At 43.9% G+C, this 20,404-nt stretch overlaps 2 protein-coding genes across 4 annotated transcripts in view; both read right to left on the bottom strand.

Moving 5' to 3' along the window:
• SIK2 (salt inducible kinase 2) overlaps window positions 1–20,404 on the bottom strand; it is a 244,066-nt gene that overhangs the window by 38,728 nt on the left and 184,934 nt on the right. The gene's annotated exons all lie outside the window — the stretch shown is intronic.
• On the bottom strand, window positions 703–11,191 carry LAYN (layilin). 3 transcript variants are annotated; one of them, XM_059867205.1, is made up of 8 exons: window positions 11,048–11,177; window positions 10,429–10,452; window positions 7,685–7,982; window positions 4,976–5,133; window positions 4,175–4,213; window positions 3,769–3,852; window positions 2,801–2,903; window positions 703–1,827 (listed from the first exon to the last, which is right to left on the bottom strand). In XM_059867205.1, the coding sequence occupies exons 1-8, from the start codon at window positions 11,112–11,114 to the stop codon at window positions 1,494–1,496; spliced, it is 1,107 nt and encodes a 368-aa protein (XP_059723188.1). In that variant the 5' UTR covers window positions 11,115–11,177; the 3' UTR covers window positions 703–1,493. The 3 variants fall into 3 exon arrangements, with proteins under 3 accessions (XP_059723188.1, XP_059723189.1, XP_059723187.1); XM_059867206.1 differs by lacking the exon at window positions 10,429–10,452 and having other exon boundaries at window positions 11,048–11,191; XM_059867204.1 differs by lacking the exon at window positions 11,048–11,177 and having other exon boundaries at window positions 10,429–10,985.

Below are 20,404 nucleotides of genomic sequence, written 5' to 3'. Positions count from 1 at the left end.
ACTCTGAGTGCCCTGCCCACTCTCCTGTACCAGGATTTTGCCTTTCAGGAGAAGCTGTTGCCCACTCGATGCTGCTTCCAAAACAATTAGAAGATTATTTATTTGTTTAAGGGATTTCTCCTTTAAGGGTTTTTTTTTTTTTGCCCCCTGTTCCGGTGGAGGAACAGCCACTGTGACACTGCAGCCACAGCACCTGGGACATTTAGGAAGTGAGAAGCAGCTGTGACAACTGAAATATTTCAGTGTTTGCAGCAGTCAGCAACAGATCTGAGATCTAAAAACTTCTTCCTGCCTGTTTTGGCAGAAGAGATTCATGGCTGTGCCTGCACTCAGCTCTGTTGTTGTTTCAGCCACATTTAAAACAACTTTTTGCCAAACCTTTGTTTCCTCCCAGCTCATGAATTTTTTAATTTTCATTTTCCCATTTCCTTATTGACACGGAGGACATTGACATTGACCTTGCAATGGAGAACAGCAAACTTTCAGGCAACCAAAACCCATTTCAGGTGCTTCACTGCTTTGTCCTGCAGCAGTGCTGCTCTCCTGGAGCCAGAAAATCACCTGCAGAACAGAAGCTGTGAAACATTTGTGTTCCTGCCTGGCACTCTTTGGTTGCTTGGTCCTTCCCCTTCCACTTCTTGGTCTCTGCCCCTTCCAGCAGAACGAGGGAGGGAATTGGAGGAGTAAAAATGAGCAGACTCATGGGTTGAGATAAATTTAATAGGCACAGTGAAAGTCACACACACAAGCCAAGCAAACCAAGGGATTCTTCCCCCCCTGCCACGTTCAGCACCCCCAGGAAAGCAGGGCTCCATCACTCAGTACAGGGAACTCTGAGCACCTTGGAGGAGGAGGAGGAGGTCTGTAAATAAATAAGGATTTTGGGTTGTCCTTCAGTACAAAAAGGAATGGAGGGTGCTAACGAGCCATGCCTGGGGCCTCGGTGCAAAGCAAAACCTGTACATTCCTTTCAGGTTGGATCTTTAAAAACCCCAATTCTTGCAGAAAATAGAAGAATAAGGGCCCAGTGCAAAACCAGGACAAACACCACTGTCACCATGGTATTTTATGAAAAATTACTGCACCAGGATTTTTTCTCCTGAGAAGCTGGGAAGCTTCAGCTTCTCCCTGTTTTGCTACTTTGGGATGTGATTTGGAGACTTGTTTACCCAGCATGTAAAATTGTTTTTAATTAATGTCCAATCCCAGGCAGCTGTGTCAGACTGAGTCTGTCATGGGTTTTTATTATTCATTCCTTTCTGGCCTTCTGATGTCTCCTTTCTCTTTCCTTAGTACAGTTTTAGTATATAATATATTTAAATATAATATAATATCATATAAAATAATAAATCAGCCTTCTCATCTCTCACCAGGTCCTGGGGACCCTCACAACACCACACACCCCATTATTGAACAGTGCATAGAGAGGGCAAGAAAACTCCTGTTGACAGCCCAAATCCAAATTCCAGGGGGATTTTTTTGGGTCCATCTCCTCAATATCCATAAATCTCGTTGTCCACCCAGCTGGACTCCTTGCTCCTGCCCACACGGTCCCCGCAGAGCTCGTAGATGTCGTTGGTGACAAAGCCACTCTCTGTGCTGGCCAGCGTCACCCAGTCCCGGCTGGAGGGGTCCTGGGGGTCCCTGCAGGGGCTCTGCAGCCCCCCGTGGGCACGGAAGGAGGAATTCTTTGTGCCAGGCCTGGCCCCAGCCAGGTCAGCTTCGGATTGCTTGTGGATCACCCTGGAGATGTCCAGCCTGGGGCTGTCCCTGCCGGGCTGCCAGGTCCTGTCACCCTTGGGGGCCACATCCAGCAGCTGCTGTCTCCTTAGGAGGGCAGGGAAGAGGGAAAAGCCATGAAAGAGCACAGAGGAAAACACAAACCAAGAGCAGAACTGTGAGAGTGATTTGGTGCTGGGTCTGGAGCCAAGCTGGGCTCAGGACATTCCTAATTCCAGACTGCTCTCCTGGGAAATCCCAGGACCTGCTGAGGGGCACATCCAGCAGCTGCTGTCTCCTTAGGAGGGCAGGGAAAAGGGAAAAGCCCCAAAATAGAGAGGAAAACACAAACCAAGAGCAGAGCTCTGACAGAGATTTGGTGCTGGGCTTGAGCCAAGCTGGGCTCAGGACATTCCTTATTCCAGGCTGCTCTCCTGGGAAATCCCAGGACCTACTGAGGGGCACATCCAGCAGCTCCTATCTCTTTAGGAGGGCAGGGAAAAGGGAAAAGCCCCAAAATAGAGAGGAAAACACAAACCAAGAGCAGAGCTCTGACAGAGATTTGGTGCTGGGCTTGAGCCAAGCTGGGCTCAGGACATTCCTTATTCAGGGCTGAGCTCACAGGCTGGGGCAGCAAAACCCCTCCTGACCCTCCCAACCCCAGCCAGCATTCCTGCCCTGCTGCTGGGCACACAGGGAGGGCAAGGAGAGGACACTGCCAAACATCCTCTGCTCCAAGTTGTCACACTTTTGTTTCCATTGCTGCTTTTTTTGCTTTTGAAGGAAGCTCCTGATGGTTCAAAGCTTGAATAAGGAAAGTAGAAGGGTTAACACATCAAAATGGAAATCTTGGGGATATTTTTCCTGCCTGCTATGTCTGTGAATGCAGGAAATGAAAATAAATGTGATTTACTTAGAATTTTAGTTCCCAATTCACTCAGCCTGGAGCATCCCCCCACTTTTCCAGGATTTCTCTGGCTGCAGACACTCCCGTGCAGAGCTTTGTGCAGGATGGGGCAATGAGCTGTGGGCAGGACAAGGTGTCACTGCAGACTGAGAGCACAAAGTGCCACTCACTCACCTCTTCATCAGCAGCCAAAAGCAGGAGGTGCCTGTGATGGCCAGCAGGAGCAGCAGCACGGGAATGCTGGAAAGGAGGATGAAGGCAAGGCCCTGGACAGGTTCTGGGGGTAAAAATGAAACAGGGTCATGAGAAAAAACTGCAAGTTCTTCATGGTTAATCACAGATGTACAAACAAAACATTCACAAGAAATATAATAATAAGATTCACAGTAATAATGTAATATTCATATAGTATAATATTCATTATCTAAGACTCACAATAAATATAATAATAAAATTCACAGTAATAATATAATATTCATATAGTATAATATTCATTATATAACACTCACAGGAAATCTAACAATAAAATTCACAGTAACAATATAATATTCATATAGTATAATATTCAATATATAACATTCATTATCTAAGACTCACAAGAAATATAATAATAAAATTCACAGTATCAATATAATATACATATAGTATAATATTAATATATTATAATATTCTATATATAATATTAATTATATAACATTAACAATAAATATAATCATATAATTCACAATAATATTGTAGTATTCATTATAAAACCTTCTACAATAAATATAATAGCATAATTCACAATATAATATTCATTATATAACACACAATAAATATAATCATATAATTCACAATAATAATATAATATTCATTATATAACACTCACAACAACTATATTAACAAAATTCACAATAATAATATAATATAAATCATATAACACTCACAATAAATAGAATATAATTCACAATCAATAACTAATAAAAGTGGCTTTTTCACACCCAAAATGCTTGGCACAGCTTTGGATTTTGAACATTTTTACCTCCAGAGTGACCTCATTATTCTGTCCTGGGAAATGCTGAGGGAAGTTTTATTTTCCCTATATTCAGACTTCCACATTTTGAGCCAAACCCTTGCCATGAGGTTTTGAGAGCAGAATTTACCTTTGCCTCTCCCAGCTGTTCCATTGGCACCCTTCCTCCAGCGTTCCTCTGGGAATTTTGGCTTCCAGGGCTCTGTTGCCACAGCTGGAAAGAAGCAGCATCATTAATACTGCAGATTTATTTCTGTAAATAATAAAAACGTGAGGCTGAGAGGAGGCTGAAGAGGCTGAGAGCTGCACTGGGATTCTTGCACTGCAATCCCTGCAGGATTTTCCCTGCAGGATGGGGCGTGGAGCAGCACAGGGGAATTCAAACTGCAGGGGAGCTTCTTTTTGGGTCACAATGAAAGGCAGAGCATCTCCACTGCAAGCCAGCAGTGGAAATAATTTTTAAAAATAATTAAAATATTTATTTTAATAATTAAAAACGTTTTAGTAATTTTTTTAAAAAAATATGTCCAACTGACCTCTTCGGGAGTTGTCTATTGGAGCTCTTGTTGGCTTCTCTGGAAGAAAAGAGAGATGCAGGATTTGCCCCTGAGTGAAATGCAGCTTTTCCCACCTGAGCACTGCTCTTCTGTGTCCTCCCCCAACCTGGGACCCCAAACCCCTCCTGAAAACCCTCAGGGAATTGATGTAAAGCACGAGCAGCTACAGGCACTGGGATGGTTTTCCTCATTTGCTGCATGAATTAAAAACTGAGGGAGGGTTTCCTGTCCCTGTGAGGTTGGGGGTGATACACACAGCTTGATCAGTATCTAAGAAGTTTTTATTCTGTGTGTTCTCCAGCTTCTCTACTCTTAACAGAGCCTGATCCTAAATCATTAACTGCACCACAATAACTCATTCTATTCACTGGTGCAAAGCAATTCATGTCAATATAATTGGTAAGTGTTACAGAAAATTCTGTAAGTTTACAGAGTTTATTTTGTAAATTCTGTTTTACAAAATTTCTGTAAAACTTACAGAAATTTCTGTGAGTTTTACAGAAATTTAATAAGGCACATATACACATTTACTTATGCATGCAGTCCAGCTTCCAAACATTTTCATGTCTCTTTTCTCACCTGTTCCCAGCCTTGTCTCCTTCCTTGCTATGGTCACACTCAAAAATCATCCGTTGCTATTGAATCCTCATTTGTTATTTATTCTGTTCACCCAGCTTTTCCTGCAGGCCAGCTCTCGAGCCCCTCCAGAGCTTCCCAATCAGCCCCCCCCCCCTCCTCACTGCTCCTCCCGGGGGCTGCAGCCCCCCAGAGCCTCCTCACCCAGGGGGTATTTGCAGATGAAGTTGTTCTTCATGGTGCATCTGTCATCGTTCCACTGGAACATGTAGGGCCCCCCCAGGCCAGGGGGGGCTGAGGGTTGGTGGTAGAGCACCACGCACACCTCGCCCCCGCACGACGGCTCGTCCACGTACCAGTTCCTGGGGAAACACACAAAAACACCTCAGGGGCACCTGCCAGCAGCTTGGGGGGGAGAAAAGGCAGAGTTGGAGGGGTTATGGCACACCCTGCTCCTCCACTGGGGAAATGGGAGTGATGAAATGCATTACTTGTTCTTTTAATTCAGATTTTTCACACTCCAGACCAAGTTCGACATATCAGCCAGCAAAGGGTTGAGCTCCTCACAGTTCCCCTTCCCATCTGAAAGGAAATTTCCCTCCACTGAAAATGGAAAATGGGAGTGATGAAATGCATTATTTGTTCTTTTAATTCAGATTTTTCACACTCCACACCAAGTTCGACATATCAGCCAGCAAAGGGTTGAGCTCCTCACATTTTCCCTTCCCCCTAAAGGGATATTTCCCTCCACTGAAAATGGAAAATGGGAGTGATGAAATGCAGTTTTTTGTTCTTTTAATTCAGATTTTTCAAACTCTGCAAGCAAGGTGTTCAATAAATATCAGTGAGTAAAGGGCTGAGCTCCTCACAGTTTCCCTTCCCCCTGAAGGCAAATTTCCCTCCACTGATAATGGAAAATGGGAGTGATGAAATGCATTATTTGTTCTTTTAATTCAGATTTTTCACACTCCAGACCAAGTTCGACATATCAGTGAGCAAAGGGTTGAGCTCCTCATGGTTCCCCTTCCCATCTGAAAGGAAATTTCCCTCCACTGAAAATGGAAAATGGGAGTGATGAAATGCAGTTTTTGTTCTTTTAATTCAGATTTTTCACACTCCAGACCAAGTTCGACATATCAGCCAGCAAAGGGTTGACTCCTCACAGTGTCCCTTCCCCCTAAAGGGATATTTCCCTCCACTGATAATGGAAAATGGGAGTGATGAAATGCAGTTTTTTGTTCTTTTAATTCAGATTTTTCACACTCCACAAGCAAGGTGTTCAACAAATATCAGCCAGCAAAGGGTTGACTCCTCACATTTTCCCTTCCTCCTGAAGGCAAATTTCCCTCCACTGAAAATGGAAAATGGGAGTGATGAAATGCAGTTATTCCTTATTTTAATTCAGATTTTTCAAACTCTGCAAACAAGTTTGACAAATATCAGCCAGCAAAGGCCTGAGCTCCTCAGGGTTCCCCTTCCCTCCTTCCTGCCCCAGTCAGCACTACCAAAAGGTCTCAGCTAGTGCAATTAACAGAGTTTTATAATTATTTTGAAACAAACTTATTGCTTAAATGTAGTGGCAATGAACACGGAGACCATGGAATAAACCAGAAATGAGGATTCAGTTCTGGTCCCCGGGTACATCTTTGGGAATGTGGGTTAAGAATTCACTATTTTCCTGTAGACAAAGTCCTTTCTTGAACATTAAAGCAGCTCAAAATGAGCTGCAGTTGTGTAGAGGAAGTCCAAGTTCTCCTGAGTTCACTGAGCCCTGCAGAGGAACTCACTTTTAACACTTAATTTTAAAGCTGTGCAAAAATCATCATTTTTGCTCTCTTGGTCTCAGCGCCTGCAAAATTTTGGCCCTTATTTCATGAAGAAAACGAAAAATCTGAAGCAGAACCTGGCTCCCTCTGTCAGAAATGCACCACCACAGTCTTGCAGATAATTTCTATTTTTTTTTTGTTTTCTAAGAATAAGCCTCAGCACCAGCCACCTGTGCAGTGCTCAGGAAGGAGGCAGCACAGAAAAATCCCTGTTGGTGAGGAGATATTTTACCAACTCAGAAAACCCCTCCAAAAGTGCCCTGACTGAGCCAATTGTTCCATCCCCACTGATTCTGGAGTGAGCAATGTTCTGCCTGCCAGGAATTTGCTGTGAGCTGATCCTTAGGATATAAATAATTCCAGTTATCCTGAGCTTTATGGTTTCTCTCTCAGCACAGGAGAACACCCATTTTAAGTGGTGTTTTTCCAACCTTTCCAATGCTTTATTCCTCCCTCACTTCCTTCCTCCCCTGGTGCTTTCCCTGCTCTGTAATTCAGCAGGAAGAAGAGTGTCTCACCAAAGGAAGGCAGGAGAGCTGTGCCTGTTTCTTAGCAGCAGATTCTGGTTCCAGGTTCCCATTACCCACCCCCAATATCTGAGCCACAGGAGAGACTTTAAGATATCAAATAATGCCAAAACCTGCTTTTTTTTGTTCCTTTCTGAGTGGCTGAAGTGCCTTATGGGCTGCTCTCAGAGCAAAAAGGTCAAAATGCCAAGGTGGTTTTACCTGTCTGATTTAAGGATGCAAATTGCTGCCAACGTGGCTGCTTTTATAATTTAATTATAACAAATCCTGTGGTTCCTTAGGACAAGGAGGCAGAAATCTAAAAAGGGCTGTGAAAACTTTAGTTTGCCATGCCTGCAATAAATGCTGCAGCTCTATTTTGCTCTCTCACAGGAAAAAAATGTTATTAAGGGATCGTCACATTTTTCACTATTCAGGACATCAGGTATAAACTTCATGGGATCTGCAGTGCAGGAATGGAATAAAATGTTTCATTTTTCGGGATGGCAGGGATAAACTTCACGGGATCCTGGATTCCTGAGGGCCCTGCCAGTCCCACAGTGCCACTCCCAGGTACCCACCGGAACCTGGACAGGCTCCCATCCGACCAGGAGTAGAAGCTGTGACACTCTGTGCTGTTGTCCCCCTCCTCCTTCCTCCTCCTGAGCCCAATCCAGAAGTCTCCATCCGAGGCCAGGAGGCTCCTGATCAGGGATTCAATCAGCCTCTGCTCCGCCGGGCTCTCGATGCTGACCAGGTGTCCCCCGTCAGCTCGGCAGGCCAGGTGAGCTTCCTCATAGCTGCTCCTGCGGGAGGCATCGTGGAAATAAACGATTTTGTAGCAGGGTTTCTGTGTCCCACGCCTGCAAACCGTCTGCCCTGCAGGGAGGGAGAGAGAATTGTCACAGCAGCAGTGGTAAACGGCACCAAAATTCAGGGGAAACATCAGTTGGGGTGAGTTTGTGCTGTTTGTACAGAAAGAACAACGCAGGTAAAGGCATCCAAGTGGCACCTCCAGGTTTTTGTCAGTGAATCTCAAAGTTTAGGTTGGTGTTTCCCTGTCCTGCTGTTCTCAGCTCCCTCGTGATTTTTCTGGGATTTGCAGATCCTGGGGGTTGCTCCCAAGGAAATACTGTGCCAGAGCAAGCTGGCACTGCAACCTCTTAAAAGCAAAGTTCCCTCACAAGGTTCAAAGAGCTTCTAAAAATGATGAGTATTTTTAAGGCGTTAAATGGCCAGAATTTGAGATTTCCTTGTACAAGCAGACATAGCAAGAATTTCTCTTTTCTGCAATAGTATCTATATGCAATAATAAATAAAGTATCTATATGTAATATAAATGTAATATGGATATAATATGTGTTATATCTATATGCAATATAGAGAGGCAATATAGATTTATATCTATATGCAATATAGATGTATAGATAAGCAATATAGATATAATATAGAGATACAATATAGATATATATTATATCTATATGCAATATAGAGATGCAATATTGATTGAATATAGAGATACAATATAGATATAATATGGAGATATAATTAAGATATAGATATGCAATATAGATGTAATATAGAGATACAATATAGATATATATATCTATAATCAATATAGATGTAATATAGAGATGCTATATAGATACATATTATATCTGTATGCAATATAGATGTAATATAGAGACAATATAGATATATATATAGATATATAGAGATGCAATATAGATACAATAGATACAATATAGATATATATATATATCTATAATCAATATAGATGTAATATAGAGATGCTATATAGATATATTATATCTATATGCAATATAGGTATAATATAGAGACAATATAGATACATAGAGATGCAATATAGATAAATATTATATCTATAAGTAATATAGGTATATAGATATAATATAGAGACACAATGTAGATATATAGAGATGCAATATAGATATAATATAGAGATGCAATATAGATATATATTATATCTATAAGCAACATAGATATAATATTGATATGTAATTTAGATATATATTTATAAGCAAAACAGATATAACATAGAGATGCAATATAGATATATATCTATAAGCAATATAGATATATAGATATAATTTATACAACATAGATATATAGATATGCAATATAGATGTAATATAGAGATGCAATATAGATATAATATAGAGATGCAATATAGATATATATTATATCTATATGCAATATAGATATATAGATATAATATAGACACACAATATAGATATATAGAGATGTAATATAGATATAATATATACAATATAGATATAATATATATCTTTAAGCAATATAGATGTAATATAGAGATGCAATATAAATATATAGATATAATATAGAGATACAATATAGATATATAGATATAATATAGAGATACAATATAGATATATAGATATAATATAGAGATGCAATACAGATATAATACATCTATATGCAATAGTTCAATGGATGTTGCAGTGCCATAGAATCCCAGATTATTTGGGGTTGGGAAGGACCTCAAAACCATCTCATGGGGACAGCTCCCAGCGTGCCAGGCTGCTCCAGCCTGGCCTTGGGCACTCCCGGGGTGGGACATCCCCAGCTCCTCTGGCCACGCAGGGCCTTGCTGCCCTCAGGGCAGAATTTCTGATTTACATCCAGCCTCAAACTCTTCCCTTTCTGCACTGAGGATCACAAGATGAGTTCCCACAGCCCAGTTTCCAGCTCTGCAACGTTTCTGCCTGCCCAGGGAGTAAACAAGGTCTGTTTTCAGGCTCTCACAAGCCAAGGACTGTCTCATGCAGAAGCAGCAGAGCTGATTTTGGTTCTGAGGGAAGATCAAAGTGAAAAGACACATCATCCAAAACCATGCACTCTGCTGGTTTTTTCAGCAGAGCAGTCCCAATATTTAGACTGTGGAAACAAACAGTTTTGTTTTGCTCAGTAAATATTTCTTTGCAGGAACAATCTGCTAACCTACTTGTTTTTACAAAAGGAAAACATTCAGCAACACTTGTGATGTGCCTGGAGGAAATGGATAACACAAGGACAGGTCATGATAAACCCTGCCATGGGATCATTGCTGGCTTTGCTTTGTCCTTTTATGTTGCTCACTGGAGGAGTGGCAGTTCAAACACCTTTCAGGCTGGAATTTTTCAGCAGTTAAATAGCCAGAAATGGAGTTTGCTAATATTTTGCACAGGGATTACAATAGGACCAGGATTTTTACTACGACAGCACTTGTAAAAAATACATTTCTAGCATAGCCTGTGTTTCTCTTGGCAATTTGACACTCTGAGAAAAAGGCAAAGCCCCTTACCTCTTCTGAGGGAAACGTCCACTGCTGCTGGGAGAGGCAAAAGGAAACACAGACAGCAGAGTGTCATTAAACACCTGCAGCTCTCTGGAAACAGCGTCACAAAAACTGCACTCAGCTCTTCTCTGACACACAAACACATCTTTCCTCTTTAAAAAAAAGCAAGAGGAAGAAATTCTGTGCCTTATCAGCCAAGCTCGCCATTGCTTTCAGCAGAGGAAATTACTTGGAGCTGATTCCTGGCTGGATTTCCCGGCTCGGTTTAGGACTGGAATGTGCGAGGCTGAAAGGATTCCTTGTGCTCCTTCCCCTTTATCTCCTCGCTCGGGATCTGCCCGCTGACTCCAGCGAGCTCCCCAGGCCAGGACGGCGGAGAAAATCAGCCGGAAAAGTTGGAGAAGCCCTCCAGAGCGACCAAACCCAACCTCCCCCTGCACCACCGCACGCGACAGCATCCCTGCCCATGTCGCGACAGCGGCCCGCGCATCCCGACCCTCCCAGCCACAGAGGCGGGGGTGGCGGGGCCGGGGGGATCTTTTCGGGTTAGAGAGGATCCCCGCACAGTCTCGAGGCGATGCCCAGCGATGCCCAGCGATGCCCGGCGATGCCCGGCCCCTCTTACCGCTGAGCAGCCGCGCCCCCGCCGCGCAGCCCAGCGCGGCCGCGCACAGCGCCGCTGCCGCCAGCATCGCTCCGCCGGGGACGGGACAGCCACAGCTCCTCCTTCCTTCCTCCCTCCCTTCCCTCCTCTTCCTCCTCCTGGGCTCAGCCCCGGCCCCGCGGAGCCCCGGCTCTGAGCGCTCCCCTCCGGCCGCCGCTCCCCGCGCCGCCCCCCGAGCCCCGCATCGCTCTGCCCGCGTCCCCCGGCCCCGCTTTATGTCCCCATCCCACCCCCCGCCCACCAGGAGCCACCCACGGGCGGGTCCAGCCCCGCGCTGGGCATTTCGGATTGGGGTTTTTTTTAATTTTTTTTTTTTTTTTTTTTTTTTTATTGGAAAGGTTTTTCCTTCGCTTTCCCAGCTGTGGATTTGCTGCGGGGAAGCGGGACGAGCTTTATGGTTTCCTGTCGCTCCAGCCAACAATTTTATCCATCCCAATCCCACCTTTCTAAATCTAAATATTCGGATTTTTTTTTTTTTTCTTTTTGGAAAAGTTTTTCCTTCTCTTTCCCAGCTGTGGATTTGCTGCGGAGAAGGGGCAGGAGCTTCATGGTTTCCTGTCTTTATCCATCCCAATCCCACTTTTCTAAATCTATTTCCGAAATCTAACTATTCCAAATCTAACTGTAGAATCTGTATTCTACATTCTAGAATCGAGCTATTCCAAATATTCTGGCTACTCCGAGTGGGGAGGGATCACCGCAGGGATCACTCTAAGTGCAGAATCCCGGGATTGGCCCCAAAATCTCGGCGTTTTTAGCCCCGGGAAGGGAAAGCACAGCACGGGAATTGCGATTCCTGCATGGATTCCTGGGAAGCTGCTCCGCACCTGATCCCTGCAGCCCGGGCTCTCCATCCAGCCCTGTTTATGGCTCAGGCTGTCACGGATTTTAATTGCAAAATTGCTCCACGGATTGCTGCCCGTGAGACTCAGGCAGGCGTTGTTTTGGTTAAGCAGAGCAGCAGAAAGGCTTTGCCCTATCTCGGACAAAAAAAGAACCAAACAGCGAAACAAGCAGCCAATTCCTTGCCAAACCAACCTGTAGTGGTCAGTACAGGAGGAGGAAAAGGAAAAGCTGAGATTTTAAATCATGACATCCCCTGTGCAACCAGTGACCGTAAATCTGGTCAGCTTGTGAAACCAGAGGTGCCATTAACCTTTGAGCACAGCAAAGGGAAGCCAGCTCTGCCAGAGATGGCTCACTCACCTCCTCCCTTCATCTGCTGTGCCCACCACAACGCCCAAGAGAGCAAAATAAAACAGAAAAAGCTCTGGAATGCTTTCCAACCAATGGGAAATATGAAAAAATGCAAGAGATGCTGATGTTTTTCCCAGGTGGTGGAAGAGCAGCAGAGTGAATCTGTTCAGGCAGAGGAAAACCAGGATTGACACTTTAAAACTGATGGTTTTATAGGAGATTTAAAAGTGTGAGCTGCTCTTGGGAGGTCAGGGGGAGAAGCTGATCCTGAAATTGGTATTTTTAAAGGGGGAAAAATCCTTTAAAATGCCATGAAAACAGTTCACTCCAGGCCAGCAGGAGTCAGGAATTCCAGAGGGAAGCGTTGGAGAGCTGCTGGCTCTGAGGGTGTGTCACACCTGGGAAACAGGAGCAGGCCCTGAGGTTTCCTGGCTTCTCCAGAAACATAAAAACACTTCCCCAACCATTCTGGTCCTGCCTTTCTGAACCCCAGCCAGAATTAAAGCAAAATTAAAAAATGCTGAAGCTTCCATTTCCTTCTCTCGGCCACTATTGAGAAATGAATGGGAAATAGACAGAAAATAAAGGAGAAGAGAAGAGAAAAGCAGCAGCAGCCTTTTAATTTCTAAACCTTGCAAAAATATGAGTTAGTACAGGGTAAACCAGAGTAGGTATTGTAGCAGTAATAATAATGATAATGATAATAATAATAATGATAATGATAATAATGATAATAACATCCAGACATCTTTTCCCCCTAAACAGAATCTGAGTATTTAGACCAAGGGAAACAAAAGCCAGAATTTGGGCCAAGCACACAGACTTAGCTCAGCATTTTAATAAACTTTGAGAAGAGGAAGAGCCTAATAGGAACCAACTGAAAACTAAAATAAGGAGGAAGGAAAAATGGAGGCTTTTATGTCCAAAATGAAGACGTCATTCCTGAAAGGACCTTTTGAAATCTTGTTTTCCAGCTTATTTCTCCAATCTCTGCACTTATCACCTTTAATATCTCAGTGCTACTCGGTACAGCTGAGGAATTAAATTGTGTTAATTCAGATATTTGCTTCTTAACCTTCAGCTCATTGGTCTCTGCTTTGTATCCTGGGAATTACAGCAGCAGGAAAGAAAAGCCTTAATAGGATCCAGACCTCTCACTCCTGGATTTTATTCTCCTGATAAACATCCGGCCAGGCCAGGCCAAACCATTAGAAATCAGTAAATCTGTATTTCACTGCTGATCACAATAAAAACCCCCAAATGGAATTCTTGCTCTGTGCTCAAATCCAGTTCCTGAGAGCTTTTTAGGGAGTGAAGTGGCCAGTTTGGTAATTTGGTTATAAACTGAGTGTTTGTGGTTCCGTGAGTAAAAACTTGGAGACAGCAGTGGAAAAAATCAAAAATAAAAAGTAGAAAAATAACAATGGCCAGGCTGTCAAGATTCCTTTCATATTAAACTGAGGAATTTAGACTCACTGCCATATTCCTTGTGGTTTTGGTCTATAAATTGTCCTTAATAACTTTTTTTAGCTCTCTTAAACTTCATTTACCTCCTGTGCCTGGCCTGGAACTTCAGAGCTCCCCAGCCTGCAGGATCCTCCTTGCTTAAGGAATTTGTTGGGTGAACCCCCATTCTCCTCCCAGATTTATACAATGTCCAGGGTTTGCTCCTTTGCATTTTTCCACATCTGAATCAAATCTGAAATCTGGATTCAAACTCTAAGCAATATCCGTGACTGATAAAAACCTGAACATTATTCTTATTCTATCCACTGCAGTAATTTGAATTTTCTGAGACTTATGGGATGCTTTTAGGGTGTCCTATATTTGTGCAAAGCCATTTACTGCTTAAAATGAATCTTTATGGCTGCCCAAAGCTGCAAATCCTGGCTTTCATCCCTGCTTGGAAAACCCCTCCAAACCCATCAAGTCCAATATTCCAAGGAATTAAAAAAAAATTAATTAAAAAATAGAAAGAAGGGGAGCCTCAGGGAGCTGTTGCTGGCTGCAGGCAGAATTCAGAGCAGGCTAATGGATGTGATGGATGGGATTCCTGCTGGGATGATTGGTGGGGAGAGGGGGATTGCTGACTGGCAGGGAAGGTTTGCAGAGCTCAGCACCTCCTGCCTGGCCTGGCTCCCAAACCCAGCTCTGCTCTGAAAATGGGCAGTGCTGTGCTAAAATTGGGATAAAAAATCATCATTGCAGAGTCAGGCTGCAAATGCAATTTCTGTGGTTGATGGTTTGCCTGAGATGGCTTCGTTTGTGTTCTGCTGATGGTGGGGCACACTAATTAACCAGGTCAGTAATTGGGGCTCAGCAGAAGTTTCTATCTTTTTCCAGGCCATTTCCACTCCAAGTTCCCAAACCCAGCTTTTCACTAAAAATGGGCAGTGCTTTAATAAAATTAGGAATGAGGAAAGGATAATTGCAGAGTCAGGCTGAAAGTCTGAGTTTGCTTTATTTGTGGTCTGTTGATTAATCAGTAATTAACACTAATTAACCAGGTCAGTAACTGGGGCTCCAGCAGAAGTTTCCATCTTTTTCCAGGCCATTTCCACTCCAGCCCACTTCCAGTTCCCAAACCCAGCTTTTCACTAAAAATGGGCAGTGCTTTAATAAAATTAGGAATGAGGAAAGAATAATTGCAGAGTCAGGCTGAAAATCTGAGTTTGCTTTATTTGTGGTCTGTTGATTAATCAGTAATTAACACTAATTAACCAGGTCAGTAATTGGGGCTCAGCAGAAGTTTCCATCTTCTTTCAGGCCATTTCCACTCCAGCCCAGCTTCTCCAGGATGGGGACAGCTGCCACCACAGGCTTTAATTTCATTTATTCAACAAGAATAAATGGAGGGACATGTGAGAGCAGAGGCCTTGGTGAGCCCAGTCAGAATGGGATCAAAACCTGCAAATTTGGAGGAGAAAAAACCCAAAAATCCATTTTATCCTCCTGTTTTTTCACGGAAATGAGCTGTAAATGAGGTGGATCACTGGGAAAATGGGCTTGGCAGGAGGGCAGCTCTTGTTTTATTTCCCTGCCTGTGGTGGTGCTGCTCCCTGGTGTGCTCAGCCTTGCTGGGGCTCTGAGTCCTGCTCCAGATTCCTGCTCCCAGCACTCCAGACCTGTTCACCTGGCTGTGTGGCTAGTGATTGTTGCTCTGGGCAATCAGCTAACCACACTGCCTGGCAGCCAGGCTGAGGGCACAGCCTGCCACTGCTGCACTCACTTCTTGCAGCCAGCTCTGAGGAGCTCTCGGAGGTCTGTGATACCTGGATGGAGACACAGCACTTTATAACCAATATAACACAGCCAAGGTGCCTCAGCTGCCCTTGGAGGCAAAAAAATCAGCAGGATGGCTTTGGTTGCAGTGTTAGAAACAAAAAGGTTTCATAAAAGGCAAAATAACAAAGAGAAAACCCAGTGCCAGCCGTTCTTGCTGCTGGTGAAACACTTCACAAAACAATTTCTTTCTTTGCTCTCTCCTTTTTCTGGTTATTACCCAAGCAGGGCAGTGAACACAGCACAAAGATCATTTCCAGAGTGCAAAGGCAAAACCATTAAACACTAAAATACAAATTATTCTGCAGCACTACCCTGCATTTGAGTATAATCATTGCTCAAAACTTCTTTCCTTTTTGAAGGGCTAAGAGGGAGTTTTCACCCCTCCTTTTCTTTCCAAAAGCTCCTCCTACAGCAAGCTCTGGCATTAATTGTTATTTTCTCCAATTAAAATTCTTAGTTAAGCTAAGTGGTAATTATACCTACAGTGAGTTTAATACCCACTCCACATTTTAGGAGTTTTTATAAAAACTGCAGTGGGCACAACACAAAAACCATTTCCAGAGTGCAAAGGCAAAGCAATTAAACACTAAAATACAAATTATTCTACAGCACCACACTGCATTTGAGTATAATCATTGCTCCAAACTCCCTTCACTGACCTTCCTCAATAAAATATTTAAAAAAAAAAGAAAATTATTGATGTCTGGCAGAGAAGCTGAAGGATGCCACCTAAAATAATTCATGGTCCAGTCTGTGTGTGTTAAAAATTAAGTAGACAATAAATGAATAATTTAAAACCAGACAGGATTCTCGGTCCAGGAAAATTCCTGAGGATTGCAGCACCAACTCCAGGAAATCCAGGATTCCATTTGACAATGCCACATGTGGCACTCACTGCTGTGGGCAGGAAGAACCAGGCTGCAGATAAATCCCATGGCTGGTGGTTTTGCAGCAGGAGAAAGGGAATGCTGTGCCTTGTTTTGGTGGCAGTGAGGTTAGTGATTGTGGGGATGGACAATCAGCTAACTGCACTGCCTGCAAACCAAGGACTCCTCCTGGAGCCACGGAGGGCACTCCTGCAACCAAAGAAACAGCTTCCAGTCTTGATTTTCCCATTCTCCATCTCCTCAAATGCTCTAAAAATAATAAAGAATTGGAAATAATGGAAAATATTGGTCATATCACCCTTATTCTGCTAAATTCCAAATATGTACTTTATTTATATTTACATTTCTAGTTACTTTTCTAGTTACAGTTATAGTAATAATTATGTTATAGATATATTTCCATTATATGTAAACACACATATTTACATATATACACAATATAAATTAGAGGTAAATATATATTAGATATATGTTTCTATTTCTATTTCTATTTTCTATCTAATAAACATATTTAGATGTATATAAATATACTATAAATAGAAATATATTTCTGTTTGTAGTGAAATATATTTCTATTCATATTTATATTTTTATTCATATTCTTATACTTATATAGTTTTAATATATTTATGTATAGTATTTATATCTATATTTAGTATTGTGATTCCTCCCTGTTCCCTTCCCCAGGAGCCTTTCCCTGGCAGAATTTCTCTGGGGATGTTCCCACCTTTTCCCTGGGGATGTTCCCATCTTTTCTCCTGGGATATTCCCACCTTTTCCCTGAGGATGTTCCCATCTTCTCCCCTGGGTTGCTCCCATCTTTTCTCCTGGGATGTTCCCACTTTTTCCCTGGGGATGTTCCCATTTTATATCCATGAATTTTCCCACCTTTTCCCTGGGGATGTTCCCATCTTTTCACCATGGATTTTCCCACCTTTTCTCCTGGGATGTTCCCACTTTTTCCCTGGGGATGTTCCCATTTTTTCCTCCATGGATTTTTCCACCTTTTCCCTGGGGATGTTCCCATCTTCTCCCCTGGGTTGCTTCCATCTTCTCCCCTGGGATATTCCCACCTTTTCTCCTGGGATGTTCCCACTTTTTCCCTGGGGAGGTTCCCATCTTTTCTCCGGGGTTGCTCCCACCTTTTCCCTGGGGAGGTTCCCATCTTCTCCCCCGGGTTGCTCCCATCTTTTCTCCATGGATATTCCCACCTTTTCTCCTGGGATGTTCCCACCTTTTCCCTGGGGAGGTTCCCATCTTTTCTCCATGGATTTTCCCACCTTTTCCCTGGGGATGTTCCCATCTTCTCCCCCGGGCTGCTCCCATCTTTTCTCCTGGGATATTCCCACCTTTTCCATGAGGTTGTTCCCATCTTTTCTCCATGGATGTTCCCACCTTTCCTCCTGGGGCTCCAGCTCCGAGTGTCCCCAGGGCAGCCCCAGCCTGGGAGCTTTGTGTACTGCTGTCACCATGGCCACCCCGCCAGAGGGACGTGGGGACAGCCCAGGTGGCCCCAGCCGAGGGAGCTTTGTTGCAGGAGAGGTTTCCATGGGCAAAGCCAACATGGGGAGCACACCCAGAGTCTGGAATTCCCACCCAAAGGGCCCCGGGGGAGGGGAGCACACCCAGAGTCTGGAATTCCCACCCAAACCCGGGGTGGCACTGGTGGCAGTCCCAGCTGGTGTCCTGGGGCTCCAGCCTGGTGTGATTCCCACCAGGAATCCCAGAGGAGCTCCGGGGGTGGCTGTCCTGTGCTGGGCACCTCCTGCAGCTCTCGCTGGGGTTTGGGCTCTGCCCAGCCATGGGAGCCCCCAAACCACGGCACACACACACAGGGAGCAAACCCAGAACATCTAAGGGGTTCTGGCAGCAGCTCTTGGACTCCACAAACCAAACCCAGGCAGCTGTGCAGCCTCTCCTTTGTTGTTCAATTTCAGAACCTCCTGGACCGACACCACAGGGCATTTCAGGTTTATTTTATTACTTAAAACACTAAATCTTAAATTAAATTCTAGCAATCTGGAGTACCCAAACCCTCACAATTGTTGTGGTGGTGATCAGAATCAGCTTCTGCTTCACTCCAGCCCACAATAATTCTTTTTACAGGGACTGCATGGCTTAGGTACAGGTGTATAACTCTGTAAGCTCCAGGTAGGAGATTTCTTCTGCCCCCTGGTTTAGTGCTCCACGGAATTGGTGCTTCTGGATGTGCCCAGGACAGTGCCCAACAAATTCAAACTGCTTTTCCCTCAGGAGATTGTCACCAAAGATGCTTTTCCCTCTGGAAATCGCTCAGCCTTCCTGATTTTATGGCAATATCTACAAACTGCAGCAGCTTACCTGAGGAGCTGCCTGCCTTCCATCACCCCCATCAATCAAACGCCTTGCAGAGGGGAGATGGCCACTGGCAAGCTGCACTTGGCTTCTTTATTTCCATTTTATTCCTTTAAAGCAGGAAAACTGCAAAAAGGAAAGAGTCCTGCAGGGGTGGCTCCTGCCAGAGCGTGCCTGGGGGAGCTGTGTTTGCTCCTGGCTTGGGCTGCAGTTTCTACAGAAACTGTCCGTGGGTCTGTCCCTGCCTGCCTCAAGCCTGGGCTTGCCTGCTGAGCCAGGGACAGCTCCTTTAATCGGGCTGAGAATGCTCCTGCCCAGCTGGGGGCTTTGGGCACTTTTCCCTGGTTTCTGAGGGCTCTGGATCAGTCCCGTGCATATCCAGGCACTGGTTTTTAGTGGTTTGGCTTTTTCTCTCCTGTTCCTAATAAGGATTAAAGCAGCATCCTGTTCCAAAAGGCACAAACATCTCCTGATTTATCTCCTGCCTCAGGAAATCAAAGCTGAGAGGAAGAGGTCATGGCTTGTATTAGGCTACAATCTGAGGGACAAGGATGTGAAATCAAAGAAATCAGGGTTAACCTCCAGACTTTGGCCAGAAAGACAAAATCAGCCCTGGAGGAATCCCATCTGTGAGTCTGGGACTGTGCAGGAAACCCAGAGTGCATTAAATGTACTGAGAAGAGCTCAAAAATTATCATTTTGTGCAACACCCATCACTTCCAAGTGGCAAATCTTGCTCTTGGACATTTCCCTGGACACCAGTTCTGTCAGCTCAGAGAAGGAGCTGCTGCAGGAAAGAAGCCAAGGGGATTGGGGAGATGGTTGGAATTAATTAATCTGCTAATTAACCCAGCCCACACCTGCAGCTCCTGCACACCTGAAGATTCTTACATCCCCCAGCTCCACATGGCTCCTGTTCCATAAAAACCTGACCCAGCTCTGCCAGGGGCAGGGGAGGAGTTTTTGGCTGTTGGGGCTGTGTTTGTGTGGCTGGTCCAGGGCCTTGGGCTTTTTATCTGTGTTCTTGGTGCCTCTTTCAGCTGTTTGTGGATTTAATTCAGGTTTTTACTGTCTCTGCTGTGAAAAGGTGATATTTTGGGTCTCTTACACAAAAAGCTCTCTATTTGTAAGGTCTGCTTGTAATATATGTGACAAATAAGAACTACTATATTTTAAAATTTTTTTTTTATATTCTCAACTTGCTTAGTGCAGGCACCTTCTAGTAATGCATTGGAGTGGGTTTAATATCCCAAACTAAATGTAAAATATTGTTTGGTAGTCAGGCTTATTCAGGCTCTTTCTGTCCTGGCTGGTGTGGATTTTGCAGCATCAGTTTTTGGAAGCTGTGAAAAGGTGATATTTTGGGTCTCTTTTCCATAAAAAGCTCCCTATTTGTAGGGTCTGCTCTTGTAATATATGTGACAAATAAGAACCATTATATTTTAAACTTTTTTTTTTTATTCTCAACTTGCTTAGTGCAAGCACCTTCTAGTAATGCACTGGAGTGGTTTAATATCCCAAACTAAATTCAAAATGCTGTTTGGCAGGTAGGCTTACCCTGGCTGGTGTGGATTTTGCAGCATCAGTTTTTGGAAGCTGTGAAAAGGTGATTAAT

Source organism: Haemorhous mexicanus, chromosome 24 (genome assembly GCF_027477595.1).
Source record: "Haemorhous mexicanus isolate bHaeMex1 chromosome 24, bHaeMex1.pri, whole genome shotgun sequence".
NCBI classification, from domain to species: Eukaryota; Metazoa; Chordata; class Aves; order Passeriformes; family Fringillidae; genus Haemorhous; species Haemorhous mexicanus.
The sequence above is the reverse complement of the archived record's forward strand: the minus strand, read 5'-3'. Positions and strand labels throughout refer to the sequence as shown.